The 17,879-nt window shown below is 35.9% G+C and overlaps 1 protein-coding gene across 1 annotated transcript; it reads left to right on the plus strand.

Moving 5' to 3' along the window:
* Positions 1-207: 207 nt before the first annotated feature.
* LOC120131865 (inactive protein kinase SELMODRAFT_444075-like) lies at positions 208-17,269 on the plus strand (the record flags this gene model as incomplete). Its single annotated transcript, XM_039148747.1, has 9 exons — positions 208-321; positions 407-501; positions 595-1,628; positions 2,026-2,186; positions 2,522-2,598; positions 2,686-2,833; positions 3,045-3,093; positions 16,741-16,841; positions 17,057-17,269. Coding segments are annotated over 9 exons (1,992 nt in total), but the record flags the coding sequence as incomplete, so codon positions are not given.
* Positions 17,270-17,879: the final 610 nt, after the last annotated feature.

Genomic DNA, 17,879 nt, shown 5'->3' on the forward strand with positions numbered 1-17,879 from the left:
AAAATTATTTAGTTTCCTGAGTGTGTTAAGTTCTTTCTGGCATAGGAAGTGCTCGAGGCTCAGAAGAGTCGCCGTTAGAATTGATTATGATGTCAACTCTTTACAAATCCTCTAACTTAATTTTCAACCATTATTCCTGCCTGATGATTAAATGCCGCAATCCCTCCAGGTAGAAAATGGGGTTTTCCAAGATTCTCTGGTGATTGTGCCTGCAGTAGCCGCAAGTCCCAAACCGGATCAAGTTCGGAGCAAAATTCTGGTATCAGTGATTCCTTCTCCCAAATGATCCTCCAGCTCCACGATGTTTATGATCCAAACAAGGTAAATACTGGGTGCTTGATTATATTATTGTTTTATGTAAATGTCATTGCCTGCTAATGATTTGTTTCGGAGCTTCATTGCACAGATTAATGTCAAGATAAAAAGTGTATCCGAATCATCATGTGGAGCTGTAGCTGAAGAAGCTAAACAAGCTCAATCTAGTTGGGTTGTATTGGATAAGTAACATCCTCTTTGCTTTGTTTCTTCTTCCTTTCTTTTCTTTTTGTGTTGTATCCTAAAAGTTATATCCCCATTTGTTTATTTTTTTTTCAGGCAGCTCAAACATGAGGAAAAGCGATGTATGGAGGAGTTGCAATGCAACATAGTGATCATGAAGCGTTCTCAATCAAAAGTGCTCCGCTTAAATTTGGTTGGGTCATCTGAGAAGGAAGCTGAAGCTTGTCAATTAAATCCTGAGGCAGATGAAACATCTGAAAAGCATCCCCAAAACAAAAATGGATCATCCGATATAGGGCCTGTTTTCACTCCAACTAGCAGTCCAGTGCTTGGGACGACATTCAGTGCTATTGAAGCAGGAACTTCTTCAGTGTCTAGCTCTGATCCAGGCACTTCACCTTTTTGCTCCTCAGAAAGAAATTCAGACTCGAAGAAAGAGGAATCACTAGTCATCAAGGAAAACCAGGATCTTGATGAATCCATTTCAGACCCAGAGAGCGAAAACTTATCCTTATCTTCAGCGAGTTTAAGTTATCAGCCATGGATAACAGAATATCTTACTTCTCATCATCAGTCCTCACAATACCTCGAAGAGCCTTCAGGTCGAATTAATGTTAGGGCTCAAGCTTCAACAACAAAAGCCTCACTGGAGAAATTTTCAAAATCTGATAGAGAAGCTGGAATTGGAATATCAAGCTTTAGGAGTGATATTGAATTTAGTGGAAATGTGAGAGAAGCAGTTACATTATCGAGAAACTCCCCTCCTGGCCCTCCTCCGTTGTGTTCAATATGTCAGCATAGGGCACCTGTATTTGGAAAACCGCCAAGGTGGTTTACCTATGCTGAATTGGAGCTTGCAACTGGTGGATTTTCTCAAGCTAATTTCTTGGCCAAGGGCGGGTTTGGATCCGTTTATAGAGGAGTACTGCCAGATGGACAGGCAATTGCAGTCAAGCAACACAAATTGGCTAGTTCTCAAGGAGATCATGAATTTTACTCGGAAGTGGAAGCCCTCAGCTGTGCTCAGCACAAGAATGTTGTTATGCTGATTGGATTCTGCATTGAGGATAGAAGGCGGCTTTTGGTTTATGAATACATATGCAATGGATCTCTAGATTCTCATCTATATGGTATTTCACCGATCTTTAATTCACTTCACTATGTATGTACTGATCTTTGGTGTGCTCCTGTGGTAGACATAGTCATCATCTTATGGGCCCCTAGAGACTTTTCTATAAAACTATGAGACATAGAGGCTTGATATCTCGTTTTTATTGACAATCTATTTTCCTAACTATTTGGATTTGATGATCGGACTGGAAAAAGGTGTTTCCCCCCTAACATAGATGGTAAAATGCAAGAAGTGCAAAAAGAAACCATAGATAGTGAACTTGGATGGAGCTGTTACTGTTGATTTAGCATGATCACACTCTAGTTTTTAGATGAAAATATTTATTTTTCTTGAATATGCTTATTTCTATCTAGCAACAATAGTTTTGAATGTACCACAAATTTGATGTGTTCCAGGGCATCATGGGGAGGTGTTAGAATGGTCTGCGCGGCAAAAGATTGCTATAGGATGTGCTAGAGGTCTGAGATACCTTCTTGAAGAATGCAGAGTTGGATGCATCGTGCACCGTGATATGCGGCCAAACAACATTCTGATTACCCATGATTTTGAATCTTTGGTAGGCAAACTTTTAACCCTTCTGCATGCGTAAATTTCAAATTTACACAATGAAGGATCTTATTCTTCATTTCTAGTGTTGACATTAGGCAGAATCCTTTCCTTTCGTTGGTGTTAGTAAAACTTTATAAAGAAACTACTAAAACATTGTGTTTTGGTGTTCAAATTTTAAGAGGATTTTGGTGCATTGACATTAAACGTCCAATATCCTCCTTTTTAGTTGCAATCCAATCACCTTAAATATTTTAAGATGGATACGAGGAGAATCAGTTCCTATAACTGAAGCTTTGTTAAATGGTTGTCCATGCAAGTATTGATTCAGATTTGTTTTGCTAGGTTGGTGATTTTGGCCTTGCCAGATGGCAGCCTGATGGTGATGCTGGAGTCGAAACAAGAGTGATTGGAACATTTGGGTAAACTAGAACGACGTCTTTGTTTTTCACAATTTACCTAACTTAATGCAAATAAAGAAATTAGTTATGGTTTATGGTGTGGCATAGGCATCTGGCACCAGAATACACTGAAACCGGCCAAATAACCGAAAAAGCCGATGTTTATTCCTTGGGAGTGGTGTTAGTTGAACTTGTTACTGGGCGGAAAGCTGTGGACCTTAATAGGCCAAAAGGCCAACAATGTCTAATTGAATGGGTAAAGTTTTAAACCTCTGCTTCTATGTCTTTCTGCACATTGCTAGTTCGAGCATTTATTCTTTTCCCCTCCATAGTGTAACTTTAAGAACAATTTATGAAAGAGATCTCACTAACATCTGCCATATATGTGAAGGACAAAGACATTCTTTCTGCCTGTTTCAATGTCCTGGTTTATTTTCGCTTATTTTTTATTTCATGGTCTTGAATAGGCCCGTCCCCTTCTGGAAGAATATGCTATAGATGAATTGGTTGATCCAGGTGTAGACACCCGGTTTTGTCCGGGTCTTTCCTATCTAATTTAATTTAATTTTATTATTATTATTATTATTATTTATTATTATTATTATATTAATTACATATTACAATATTTTGATGCAGGCCACATCAAGCCCAACTACATCAACTGAGGCCCAAAAAAAAAAACCGTAAGCCCAAGACCCCAATCAATTACCAACTACATCAACGGCCAACCCAACAACCCATTGGAGCCCGACCCGCTTGAAGCCGAACCAGCCCAACTCCAGACCCGATCAACGACCCATCTACCTAGGGTTTCATCATAACCCTAGGTAGATGCTGATGCTGCCGCCGCCGGCACTGTTTCTCCTGCCAGATTTGTCTCAACCGGCCGCCTGCAAACAATGACTACAACAGTGACCCCAAATCATATCAAACAGCAGAGATAATTAAAAAGATCAACCAAGCCAAAGTCAGAAATCTTGTCCTAGAAATCTAGGATATTATTACCCTATCCAAAAGAAATGTATCACCAATATCCCATGCAGGAGCCATTCGGTGGAGGGGGATTGGGGGAGACCATTCGGGGTCTGAGAGAGAGAACTCTAGAAAACAAAAACACATACCCAGAGCAAAAGAGGAACCGAGAACTACCAAGCAAAAATAGAGAGAACAGGGGAGGAGAGAATCTCACCGTGGGTTCGATACCAGTGGGGAACGTCAAAGGTCGCTAGAGTCGTTTTGCCGAGAGGTAAATCTCGAAGATCTGGGGTCCTAGAGTTCTTTTTTTGGGTAAAGGAGTTGAGATCAGGGTTGAGAGTTGGGAGAGGAACGCTTTGGGGTCTTTTTAGCTTCCTCCGGCCGCCGACGCCGCCGCTCGCCACCGCGAGCTCCGCCGTGGCTCCCTCTCCTTGACGAGGGGAGGTTGAGAGATTTCTAAATCTCTCTTTCCTCTCTGGTTTCGCTGAAGTGAACAAATGAGGGGGTGAGTGATTTTAGCCCGTGTTTTGGGCTTATATTATCTGACCGAAACGGCGCCGTTTCGACCCCATACCTCTCCGTGTTTTCATATTAGGGGTTTATATCCATTTAGGTCCCAGGTACTTTGTAATCTCAGTATAATGCCATTTAATGAATTTTTATTTTATTTTATTTTGAGTATTCATGTTTCCTTATTTATATTTCAGTCATCAGATTACATGTTATTCCATTTTTGTTAATGTTTGACTATGGTAACCATATTTGTAATTATTATATTTTAATCACCGATTTAATGTTTTGTATATTTTCCTCGCTATTCGAATTTGGTTATGATATTTATAAATCTTTTATTTTAGTCATTGTTTAACATTTTCGTTTAATTATTGTTTAGTCCTCCATGTTTATATTAATTTAATTTAGTCACTTTTTCTGTTATTACATTTTGGCCACTGATTTTTTATTCTTGTTCATTATAGTCACTGATTGATTCTGTTTTTTTATTTTACGAATCTGATAATGTAGTTTCAATTTATGCATTTTAGTCACTAATCCTGTATTATGTTTTTTATGTTCGAATTTGGCAGCAATATTTGTAAATCAATCACTTTAGTCACTAATTTACATTCTGTTTATTTATGATTCAGCCTTCATGTTTTTGTTTTACTGTTTAGACCTTCAAATTTCTGTTAATTTTATTTTAGTCCTTTAAATAATATCTGTTGGTATTTTAGTTGGTTTGCAATGTTTGTTGGGTTTATTTTAGTCCTTTATGTTATCAAGTATGGTTAAGTTATATCTTGAACGTATCATATTTGTACATATCTATTTCAGTCTAATTTTGTAATCTTGTTATGCAGGTACATTTATTTATATATGTTAATTTATGTTTTTATTTTAGTTCTTACATATTTTAATATATATTTATTTCAATCTATTAATTTTACTCCCCTTTTTGTCATTATTCGAATGTTTTTTAAGAATACCGATTTGTAGAACGGGCGTAGAAAGTATCACTTGATCGAAGTGGTACAATCTAATACGACGTTCGAATTAAATGGAACTTGAAATAAATTTTTAGTTTGTTAATTATTAATTCATTCTTATTTTACACTTAACAATGCAAGATATGTATTTATTTTATTTTCGCAACTGTCAAATTGCAATTTATATTCGACATGCATCTTTTACGTATTTGATGATAGAATTTTTTAACAATGAAAAATAGTTGAAATAGCTTTCCCGATGGAGGATTGCTAATTTCAAGATTTTTTATTGATTTTAAGGATTTTCTTTAAATAATTAATTCGAAGCAAATTAAACTATGCTCAATAAACGGATCATAGTTTAACTTTATATTCGATTTATCATTTCCACCATTTACGATAACGTATAAGCGACACAGTACCAATTTTGGGCGATGTGGGGGGTGCTTACCCTTCTCCACACGTAACCGACTCCCGAACCCGTTAAATTTGATTTCTGGTAAGCACAGACCATTTTTGTCTTAAAAAATGATTTTACTTAAAATTGTTTAAAAGACGTTTTTAGGTATTCGACCTACCTAACCCAAAGGTCGATGGCGACTCTATTCAATTTAGTCCAAATCAATCCAAATTCCCCAATTTTTCCAAATTAAAGTCATAATCGTTTTTTAAACAATATTTAATTGTTTTATAAAAAAATGGTTATGACAGCTTGGCGACTCCGCTGGGGACTTTTTTTTGAGAGTCAGGCTGTATGTCGTTTACATATTGTCATCTTGGTGGAAATTATGATTTCTAGTTTTTAGTTAATTTATGATCCGTTTATTGAAATTTTTAATTGCTTCGTTTTTTGTCGTACTAACATTTTATTTTTTGGCTTTCAGCTTTGTCAGGATTTTATCATTTTTCCTTGTTTTGTTTTCCTTTTGGGTCGAAGGTAGGTATGTTCCTCCTCACACACATCACTCGCATTAGCATAACACAAGCTCTAGACACGAGCTTCGATCCAAATTAGTTGGGGTGAATGCTTTACTCTCGTAAGAATTTATTCTTCGTATGAGTTTTAGCAAATAACCCATGGGATACATACCTTATACCTTCGTAGGAATTTATTCCTCGTATGGGTATAAGGCAGTGAATCCCCTCGAATTGAACTCGGTCCGTTTGAAACCTGTAATGGGTAAGGATTGAGGGTCTGGCAGCCCAAGGGAGCACCGACATCAAGGACAATTCGAGTCCCTTTTTTTCGTTAGAGCCGAAACCAAGCATGTAGTGAACCGTCGAACGATCACCCTAGGTATAGTTATATCGAACCTCTGTCCGTCAGTAGGTACCTAAAATAGGTGTACACAAAGGAGGAATGTTTCTAAACCCTTACCTTTTGTTTAAAGTTTGTAGAATATATTTATTCTTTTAGAATAAAAGCATGCGAACTAGATATCATGCGGTTAGGATTATTTTCTTGAAATTAAATCAATTTTTGGGTAGATAGCATGTCCGGGTAGGATTGTTATCTATTGAAAGCATGCTCGGGTAGATATCATGATGGGTAGGTGTTATATTCATCTTTTAATAACACTTTTATCTATATCGATTGTCTTACCTGTACTAACTAATTTCTTTTATTTTCTTTGTGTGCACTAACTTATTTATTTTCTCTTGTTTTTGTTTTTTTCATTCTTCTTTACATTGCATCATCATAATATAATGCGAAAATGTTGATCAGCAAGGGGATATTCGAGAGAAAATTTTCACAAGAAGAGATAAAAGTTTTCAACCAAGCAGTCGCGTACACAGACATGCACCGAAGGCTAAAAAGAAATGCACAGAGTACGAGAAGGAGACTTGCTCAAGACGATCGTGCAACGTTCGAGAATAAAATGATGAGCCACTGATCCGATGAGTGATCCAGCAGTCGATTTTTATCTACGATCGTTTCATCGCTACTTATCAAGGAGCGGCACACTGACTTCCGCACCACTGGGGTATTAACAGAGTTAGGTTACAGAATGTTTTAGGGGCATCAGTTCCAAATACAAAGATCCGAGACAAAGCAGTGAGCTCGAAGATCGTGCAACATTTAAGACTGAAGTCTGGGGATTAATCCAGCAGCAGATTATTATTTACGATCGTTCCGACGTTATTCATCGAAGAGTGATGCACTGACTTCAGCATCGCCGGGGCATTAAAAGAGTCTGTTTACAAAACGCTTGAGGGGCATCATTTTCAAGGATGAAGATCCAAGATGAAGCAGCGACCCATTTCCGATTCAACATCTAAGAGAAGTCAAGTCTGTAAAGTGGACTGTCTTGTAATGTGAAAACTTTTATTTCTGGTGAAAATTGTTCTAAAATATTCATTGTTGGGATCCACATTACTGCATTTGCATTTGCATCGTTGCATTTTGCATAACATTCATTTAAGCATGTTTACATGCATTAATCATACCTTGCTGGAAACTTTGAGGAAGCACTTCTAACTGTGCAATTGCATTCACACAGTACTGAGAATGGATGCAAAGTTTGAGGAATTAAAGAAAGAGCTGAACGAGAGTTTGCAAAAGATGCAAGTTGAGTGGGAGGTTAAAATGGAGCAGATGCAAAAGACCACCGTGGATCGTATCTTGCAAAACCAAAAAGATCTAGTTGACCAAATGGTAGCAAAGATGGCTGAGCTCAACCAAGAAAAAGGATTCCTAGTCACCAAGCGACGAGAAGAGCCAAGAACGAGATCCCAGAGAATCTGAAACAGTGGTGCAGAGAGACATTTCAGGGAATGAGAGGACAAACCTCTCGCAACGGGATGGATGCAACAGAACTAGTACTAGTTCCCGACTTGGTGCTCCCGCCCAAATTCAAGGTGCCCGAGTTTGAAAAGTACAGGGGAACCAGTTGCCCCAATGCCCACCTCACGATGTTTATTCGAAGAATGACTGGATACACTAACAATGATCAGATGTTGATCCACTGCTTTCAAGACAGTTTGATTGGACCCGCTTCAAGGTGGTCCCACCAACTGAGTCGTTCTCAAGTCCGCTCCTGGAGGGATTTGGCTAGTGCTTTTCTAGGCCAATACAAGCACATGATTGATATGGCCCCCGATCGAACAATGCTTCAGAATATGGGGAAGAAGAATTAGGAGAGTTTTCGACAGTACGCACAACGATGGAGGGATATTGCATCTCAAGTGCATCCACCAATGACCGAAAGAGAGTTCATCACTATATTCATAGATACATTACAGTCTGCTTATATCGACTACATGATAGGGGTTGCCACTAAGAGTTTTTCTGACATTGTCATGTGTGGAGAAATGATCGAAAGAGCAGTCAAGAATGGCCAGATAGGAGGCACTAGTCATTCCGACAATGAGGAAAGAGATGATATTAACATTGAAGGATCTTATCTAGCTAATCTGGGGATCAAACCTCATAAGGCTTTCTGTCGCATCAATCCAATCCCAATGACATATGAAGAATTGCTCCCAATGCTAGTTGAGAGGAACATTGTGACTCCAGTTCAATCCAAACCAAGAGAGACCCCATATCCTGAAGGCCATGATATTAACGCCATATGCAACTATCACATTGGGATCTCAGGGCATACTACTGAAAATTGTAAGGCACTGAAGTGCAAGATCCAGAACATAATGGATTCAGAGGCATGTACAATCAAAGAAAAATAGAGTCATTGCATCAACTACTTGCATCCATAGAGATTGTTTTGTTTGAACTCGTTTTTGTTCTTTCTTCAATATTTGCTTAAATATTTTTAATCTTTGATGACTGAAATGATGATACATTCTAAGGTTAAATAATTGAACGAATTTTAATCTTTAGTTCTTTGAATATCGAATGAATTGCATATTCTTTTAATTCTTCAAGAATTATAGATTTTCAACATATGGCAAGATTAGACCTATTTTATTCTGTCTAAACCCAAAATAAAATCTCTCAATTTTTACCCGAAATAATTCCTGGTCACTACCAAATAACCAATTTTTGACATTCTATCTCTTTGAGACCTTGAAACATTCTTTCCACCTTGAAACACTGCATTTATTTTTTGAGACACAAAAGTCATACCTTTCTTTGAGTCAATAAAGTCACAATCGTCTTCTTAGATGTAAAACCAACTTTTTTCTACCAATAAAACCTACAGACATTGAGTACAAGATGTTCAATTGAACATAAACCTTCCTACAAAGAAGACACAGTGTGGGGCATCTCGCATTAATTTTCTGAAGACGAGCATGAGCAATTGAGACATGTTGAGAGCAAGAAGCGAAGAGAAAAAATAGAATTCATTCAAAATAATTCTATCATGCATTAATTACTGTTTTCATTTAAATAAAAATTAATCCTGAAACTTTATCCCCTGGGGATACCTCTTCTGCAAGGACTTCTGTGTATGAGATGATGAACGGCTTTCTTTCTTTATCCCTTCACAAAAGGAGAAAATATATCCCTTGTGTCCCCATTTGAGCCTGAATGATATTTTCTTCTGATTCAACCCTAATCAAGGATCACCCTCCATATTGGGGGGGCAAGTTGGAGGAAATCTGCTCGTATGAGTGAAGATCATTGATCCAGATAAGATACCAAAAGGTGAACCAAATATACAGTGCGAAGATCATATTAAAGCAAAGAGAAAGAAACAAAGTGAAAAGAAAAAAAGAAGAGAAAGTGGACAAATAGCACATACAAAGAGTCTCTCGACTCAAATGGCACATCAAGTTTCAAACTATGAGATTGATCCAGAATTAGTTCACCAGAAGATCATAGAACATCAAGAGAAGACAAAGGACTCATACGAGCATATTCAAATGGAGCAAAACAAGATCGAAGGCATCAGAGTTAATTGATCCTTGGTTCAAATACCCTTCAAACACATGTTTGGGCCTTTTATCCCTTTCTTTCATAACCCTGAACCATGACCTACATTACGTGCCTTACAAGTCCCTTCTAATCATACATGGATTTCTAAGCGGAAGAGACTATCCTCATATTTCATCCCGCCTATCAGGATTAATATTTTACTCAAAAGGTTTTCTAAAATCTTTAATGCATGATAGAGAAAAATAACAAAGGGGGGTTAAAGACGTAAAATTCTGAGTAACGTCTTGAAACCAAAGGAGGATTTGAGTTGAAAACCTGAAAGGGCGGCTCGAATATGAAGATTATTACATAGGAGACGATTGCTCAAATCCCTTGATGAGGCATCAAACAACATGAATGAGAACATGAGAGTTGGGAGTCAGAGAACACTTCCAATAACTGAGTACAGAAGCTACTCCATCAGATCAGAGAACATCAAATAAATGAGAACACTATACTTTTGACCAAAAATAACCACTTGAGACTTTTTTATCCTTCCTTACTTAACCATCTCTCAAAGATAGCATTGATCTTGACACTTGTCAAATAGCTATAATTTATTGAAGGATTAAAAGAGTAATTAATTCTTTGATATCCAATGAACTCTTGTTTTATGATTTGTCAATTGTGAAACCTTGAAAAGAGCAATATTTTCAAAACTTTTGATTAAACATTTTTCAAAACTATTGATATTTTCAGACTTTTGAAAATAAAAGAAGAAGAAAAACATTTTCAAACAAGATAATCTCTCTGGAGGCATATCTTGGAATTCAAAAAAAAAAAAAAAAAAAAATCTATCTGAAGCTCAAGATCGAAGCTGGGGCAAGAGAAGCTAAATTTTTGGACAATATTTGATGGGACAAACAAATGGTCTCAGGTCAAGGTTTGCAAGAGTACACCATGGTGAAAATACGGACAAGTTGAATCAATGATAGACTGCTCTCGCGATCATTCTCCTTCTAGATCGAGAAAAGTATATACATACATACACACACACATACATACATACATACATCCATGATACATAAAATTTGCATCAAACATTTATCATCATGTGTATTAAAGACATTTTTCTCCTCACTTGAGGACAAATTCAATAAAAGAAGATCAAATAAATTTCATCTTGACATCTATCATAACTTCCAAGATAGTTAGTCAAAATTGCATCATTCTGATCTTTTCAGGAAATTAGAGCTCGGAAATAACCAGGTGTTGACAACCTGAAAGAACAATGCAATCCACATATTTGGCTTCCTGAAGTCAACAATCAGATCTTCTGAAGACGTTTCCTCAACATGCAGGAATCAATAGACAAACTTTGAGCTATTGAGATTATTTTCTTTTAAAAAATATATATATATATATATAAAAAAATAAAGTGTCGTCTCACTTGAGATAGTTTTCTTAAAAACAAATTTTATTTTGTCTCGCTTGAGACAACATTCTCTTTAAAACAAATTACGTCTCGCTTGAGACATTTTTCCACAAATTTTGAGAATTTTAAAACAAATTGCGTCTCGCTTGAGACATTTTTCCTTTGAGATACAAATTTTGAATTTGATTCACTTAAAACAAAATTAATCTCACCTTAGATTGTTGTTTCTTTCAAAACAAATTTTGTCTCGCTTGAGACCTTTTCCCTTTGAGATCCAAATTTCGAATTTGTTTCACATTAAACAAAGTTGATCTCACTTGAGATCGTTTTCTCAAAAACAAACTTTGTCTCGCTTGAGAAAATTTCTCTAAAAACAAATTTTGTCTCATTTGAGACTATATCTTAAAGCAAATTTCATCTCGCTTGAGACATCATTTTCTCTCATAATACAAATTTCAAGGTTGTTGTACTTAAAGCAAAATTAATATCACTTGAGATTTTCAAAGCTGATTTGTCTCACACGAGACAGTTTTCCCTTTTAACAAATCCTGAAATTGCTTCATTTGAAACAAAATAAACACTTTTGAAAACACCCTTGAGATTATTTCCATATAAACAAAATCGACAATATTTGATTCTTTTAAAACGATTTTTGTCTCTTGAGACAGGTTCTCTTGAAAAAAATCTTTGAGTTTGTTCCCTTTGAATAAAAATCTTGGAGTTTGTTCCTTTTGAATAAATATCTTTGAGTTGTTTCTTTTGAAAAAATCTTTGAATCTATTTATTTTAAAACAAAGTTTTGTCTCTCTTGAGACAGTTTCTCTTGAAAAAAATCTTTGAGTTTGTTCCTTTTGAATAAAAATCTTGGAGTTTGTTCCTTTTGAATAAATATCTTTGAGTCGTTTCTTTTGAAAAATCTTTGAGTCTATTTATTTTGAAACAAAGTTTTGTCTCTCTTGAGACAATTTCGTGAAAAATCTTTGAGTTTGAAACAAAGTTTTGTCTCTCTTGAGACAATTTTGTGAAAAAATCTTTGAGATTGTTTCTTTTGAAAAAAATCTTTGAGTTTGTTTCTTTGGAAACAAAATTTTTTCTCTCTTAAGATAGTTTCTTTTGAAACAAAAATCTTTGAGTCTGTTTCTTTTGAAACAAAATTTTGTCTCTCTTAAGATAATTTCTTTTGAAACAAAAATCTTTGAATATGTTTCTCTTAAAATGAATTTTGTATCTCTTGAGACCGTTTCTTTTGAAGTAAATCTTTGAATATGTTCATTTTGAAAATCTTTGAGTTTGTTTCTCTTAACAAAATCATCTTTGAGTCAATTTCTTTAAAAACAAATGTTGTCTCTCTTGAGACGGTTTCTAATGAAAAAACTAATTTTTGAGAGTGTTTCATTTGAAACAAATTTGGTCTCACTTAAGATGAGATCCATCTTTGAGTCTGTTTCTTTTGAAACAAAATTTTATCTCTTAAAGACAATTTCTTTTGGAAAAAATCTTTGAGTTTGTTTCCTTTGAAACAAAATTTTGTCTCTCGAGACAACTTCTTTTGAAAATACCCACCTTTGAGATCGTTTCTATTAAAACCAATTTTGTCTCGCATGAGACAGTTTCCTTTCAATGACATCTTTGAGTTGTTTCCCTTCAAACGAATTTTGTCTCTTGAAACATTTTCTCTTAAAATAAGATCATCTTTGAGTTTGTTTCTCTGGAAACAAGGTTTTATCCCTTGAAACAGTTTCTTTTGAAGAAAAATCTGAGTCTGTTTCTTTGGAAACAAAATTTTGTCTCACTAAGATACAATTTTCTGAAAAACAAAGTTTTGTCTCTTATGACAATGTTTAAAAAAAAAAAAAAAAAAAAAAAAAATCATTGAATCTCTTTCTTTGGAAACAAAATTTTGTTCCTCTCGAGACAGTTTATTTGAGAAAAATCTTGGAGTTTGTTTCTTTGGAAACAAAATTTACCATCTTTGAATCTGTTTCCCTTGAAACAAAATAAACATCTTTGAGATCGTTTACCTTGAAATGAATTTCGTCTCATTTGAGACAATTTCCCATGAAACGCCGATCTTTGAGAACGTTTCCCTTAAAAACAAATTTTGTCTCGCTTGAGACAATTCCCTTTAAATGCCGTCTTTGGGTTGTTTCCTTTGAAACGAATCTTGTCTCTTTCGAGACAGTTGCTTTGGAAAAACTTATCTTTGAGTTTATTTCACTTGAAACAAAGCAAATATCTTTGAGAACGTTTCTCTTGAAACGAATTTTGTCTCCCTTGAGACAATTTTTATCAAAATTCAATCTTTGAGTTTGTTTCTATTGAAGCACATCTTTGAGTTGGTTTCTCTTGAAACCATAGCTTCTAAAGATGGCCAACCGTCCTCATCATGTAGGAACCGTGTCATCCCCAGACCAGATCTCCTTATCACGTAGGAGCCGTGTCAACCATAGATAACCAGCCGTCCTCATCACGTAGGAACCGTGTTATCACCTTAAGATGGCCAGAACTCTTCATCACGTATGAGCCGTGTCATTCCCAGGCCAGATCTCCTTATCACGTAGGAGCCGTGTCAACCATAGATAACCAGCCGTCCTCATCACGTAGGAACCGTGTTATCACCTTTAGACGACCAGAACTCTTCATCATGTATGAGCAGTGTCGTCCCCAACAACCAACATTATCCAATTTCTAAGTTTAAAAGGGAGAGAACCAGACAAAAACGTGATGTCTTGTCGTCTTTGCCCTATTCTTGTTAACACAAGAATGTGCAAAGAGGGGCAGCTGTAGACACCCGTTTTTGTCCGGGTCTTTCCTATCTAATTTAATTTTAATTTTATTATTATTATTATTATTATTTATTATTATTATTATATTAATTACATATTACAATATTTTGATGCAGGCCACATCAAGCCCAACTACATCAACTGAGGCCCAAAAAAAAAAAACCGTAAGCCCAAGACCCCAATCAATTACCAACTACATCAACGGCCAACCCAACAACCCATTGGAGCCCGACCCGCTTGAAGCCGAACCAGCCCAACTCCAGACCCGATCAACGACCCATCTACCTAGGGTTTCATCATAACCCTAGGTAGATGCTGATGCTGCCGCCGCCGGCACTGTTTCTCCTGCCAGATTTGTCTCAACCGGCCGCCTGCAAACAATGACTACAACAGTGACCCCAAATCATATCAAACAGCAGAGATAATTAAAAAGATCAACCAAGCCAAAGTCAGAAATCTTGTCCTAGAAATCTAGGATATTATTACCCTATCCAAAAAGAAATCTATCACCAATATATCCCATGCAGGAGCCATTCGGTGGAGGGGGATTGGGGGAGACCATTCGGGGTCTGAGAGAGAGAACTCTAGAAAACAAAAACACATACCCAGAGCAAAAGAGGAACCGAGAACTACCAAGCAAAAATAGAGAGAACAGGGGAGGAGAGAATCTCACCGTGGGTTCGATACCAGTGGGGAACGTCAAAGGTCGCTAGAGTCGTTTTGCCGAGAGGTAAATCTCGAAGATCTGGGGTCCTAGAGTTCTTTTTTTGGGTAAAGGAGTTGAGATCAGGGTTGAGAGTTGGGAGAGGAACGCTTTGGGGTCTTTTTAGCTTCCTCCGGCCGCCGACGCCGCCGCTCGCCACCGCGAGCTCCGCCGTGGCTCCCTCTCCTTGACGAGGGGAGGTTGAGAGATTTCTAAATCTCTCTTTCCTCTCTGGTTTCGCTGAAGTGAACAAATGAGGGGGTGAGTGATTTTAGCCCGTGTTTTGGGCTTATATTATCTGACCGAAACGGCGCCGTTTCGACCCCATACCTCTCCGTGTTTTCATATTAGGGGTTTATATCCATTTAGGTCCCAGGTACTTTGTAATCTCAGTATAATGCCATTTAATGAATTTTTATTTTATTTTATTTTGAGTATTCATGTTTCCTTATTTATATTTCAGTCATCAGATTACATGTTATTCCATTTTTGTTAATGTTTGACTATGGTAACCATATTTGTAATTATTATATTTTAATCACCGATTTAATGTTTTGTATATTTTCCTCGCTATTCGAATTTGGTTATGATATTTATAAATCTTTTATTTTAGTCATTGTTTAACATTTTCGTTTAATTATTGTTTAGTCCTCCATGTTTATATTAATTTATTTTAGTCACTTTTTCTGTTATTACATTTTGGCCACTGATTTTTTATTCTTGTTCATTATAGTCACTGATTGATTCTGTTTTTTTATTTTACGAATCTGATAATGTAGTTTCAATTTATGCATTTTAGTCACTAATCCTGTATTATGTTTTTTATGTTCGAATTTGGCAGCAATATTTGTAAATCAATCACTTTAGTCACTAATTTACATTCTGTTTATTTATGATTCAGCCTTCATGTTTTTGTTTATTACTGTTTAGACCTTCAAATTTCTGTTAATTTTATTTTAGTCCTTTAAATAATATCTGTTGGTATTTTAGTTGGTTTGCAATGTTTGTTGGGTTTTATTTTAGTCCTTTATGTTATCAAGTATGGTTAAGTTATATCTTGAACGTATCATATTTGTACATATCTATTTCAGTCTAATTTTGTAATCTTGTTATGCAGGTACATTTATTTATATATGTTAATTTATGTTTTTATTTTAGTTCTTACATATTTTAATATATATATTTATTTCAATCTATTAATTTTTACTCCCCTTTTTGTCATTATTCGAATGTTTTTTAAGAATACCGATTTGTAGAACGGGCGTAGAAAGTATCACTTGATCGAAGTGGTACAATCTAATACGACGTTCGAATTAAATGGAACTTGAAATAAATTTTTAGTTTGTTAATTATTAATTCATTCTTATTTTACACTTAACAATGCAAGATATGTATTTTATTTTATTTTTCGCAACTGTCAAATTGCAATTTATATTCGACATGCATCTTTTACGTATTTGATGATAGAATATTTTTTAACAATGAAAAATAGTTGAAATAGCTTTCCCGATGGAGGATTGCTAATTTCAAGATTTTTTATTGATTTTAAGGATTTTCTTTAAATAATTAATTCGAAGCAAATTAAACTATGCTCAATAAACGGATCATAGTTTAACTTTATATTCGATTTATCATTTCCACCATTTACGATAACGTATAAGCGACACAGTACCAATTTTGGGCGATGTGGGGGGTGCTTACCCTTCTCCACACGTAACCGACTCCCGAACCCGTTAAATTTGATTTCTGGTAAGCACAGACCATTTTTGTCTTAAAAAATGATTTTACTTAAAATTGTTTAAAAGACGTTTTTAGGTATTCGACCTACCTAACCCAAAGGTCGATGGCGACTCTATTCAATTTAGTCCAAATCAATCCAAATTCCCCAATTTTTCCAAATTAAAGTCATAATCGTTTTTTAAACAATATTTAATTGTTTTATAAAAAAATGGTTATGACACCAGGATTGAGGGATCGCTACTCCGAGCATGAGGTCTATTGCATGCTTCATGCTGCATCATTATGCGTAAGGCGGGATCCTCATTCTAGGCCTCGCATGTCACAGGTAATGAGAAACGTTCTAGACAGGATTTTAATTTGTTTTACCCTTCATATCAGTATGGCTCTTTCTATTGTTATTTTTACGTACACCTTTGTAGCCTTAATATCATTGGGAACTCAACGCAATTTTATTTTACCACAACATTGTTTTACTTTTAGAGTTATATTCAAAATGTTTATTCAAATAGATAGGTTTAGCTCTAATTTTTAGGTTTCCAGGTGCTCCGTATATTGGAAGGCGACGTGCTTATAGATGCAAATTATGCATCGCCAGGATCTGACATTGGCAACCTGAGTGGCCGGATAAGTGCAGACCAACAACATCACAGTGGATCCCTGGTAAATGAGGCATTAGAATATTTCAGTGAGAAGCTCTCCTTTGATGGGCTAAGGTCTGGAGTCAGGCGGACTTCATCTACAGATCATTTGTAAAAAGCTCACTCTCCTGTGGTGCGCATATCTATCTATCTCTATATCATTTTGTACAATAGTAGTAGTATTGGAAGCAAGGGGTAAGAGGGTTTCTGTAATTCTTTTTGGAACGCTGGTTTTCAAAGCTGTGGTGAAATACTATACGCTTTCTAATTAAATCAATGAGGCAGAGTTGAAATGTAGTTGTTTTCTTCCTTCTCTCTCTTTCACATGTATGTTGATATGGGATTTTGTTTGATAGTTGCGTTGCATGGTAGGACAGTTAATCTGAATCTGAATTCGTGAGTCAAGGTAAAACAAAATCATCGTCTTTGACAGTTTATGGGGAGAAGGCAGTGGTTTTCCCCTACTGATCTTTGTTAATCCAGAAACTGTTTTATCTGACAAGAAATGGTCTGAGTTTTTGTCTTGAATTAAGAAACAAATAACCAGACAGTGAAATGTCCTTGTCTTACCTGTAAAATTTCAAACTTTTGAGAAGCAATTTTTCGAAACATTAAACTTTTCCTGGCATTACATTTTTGGGTCATGATGACAAGTCTGAGAATTGCAGAAAACAGGCCATCAAGAAGTATACAGTTAATTAAATTTCTGCCTTCGTTTTCAGGAT

Source organism: Hibiscus syriacus, unplaced genomic scaffold (genome assembly GCF_006381635.1).
Source record: "Hibiscus syriacus cultivar Baekdansim isolate YM2019G1 unplaced genomic scaffold, ASM638163v2 tig00110556_pilon, whole genome shotgun sequence".
Taxonomy (NCBI): Eukaryota; Viridiplantae; Streptophyta; class Magnoliopsida; order Malvales; family Malvaceae; genus Hibiscus; species Hibiscus syriacus.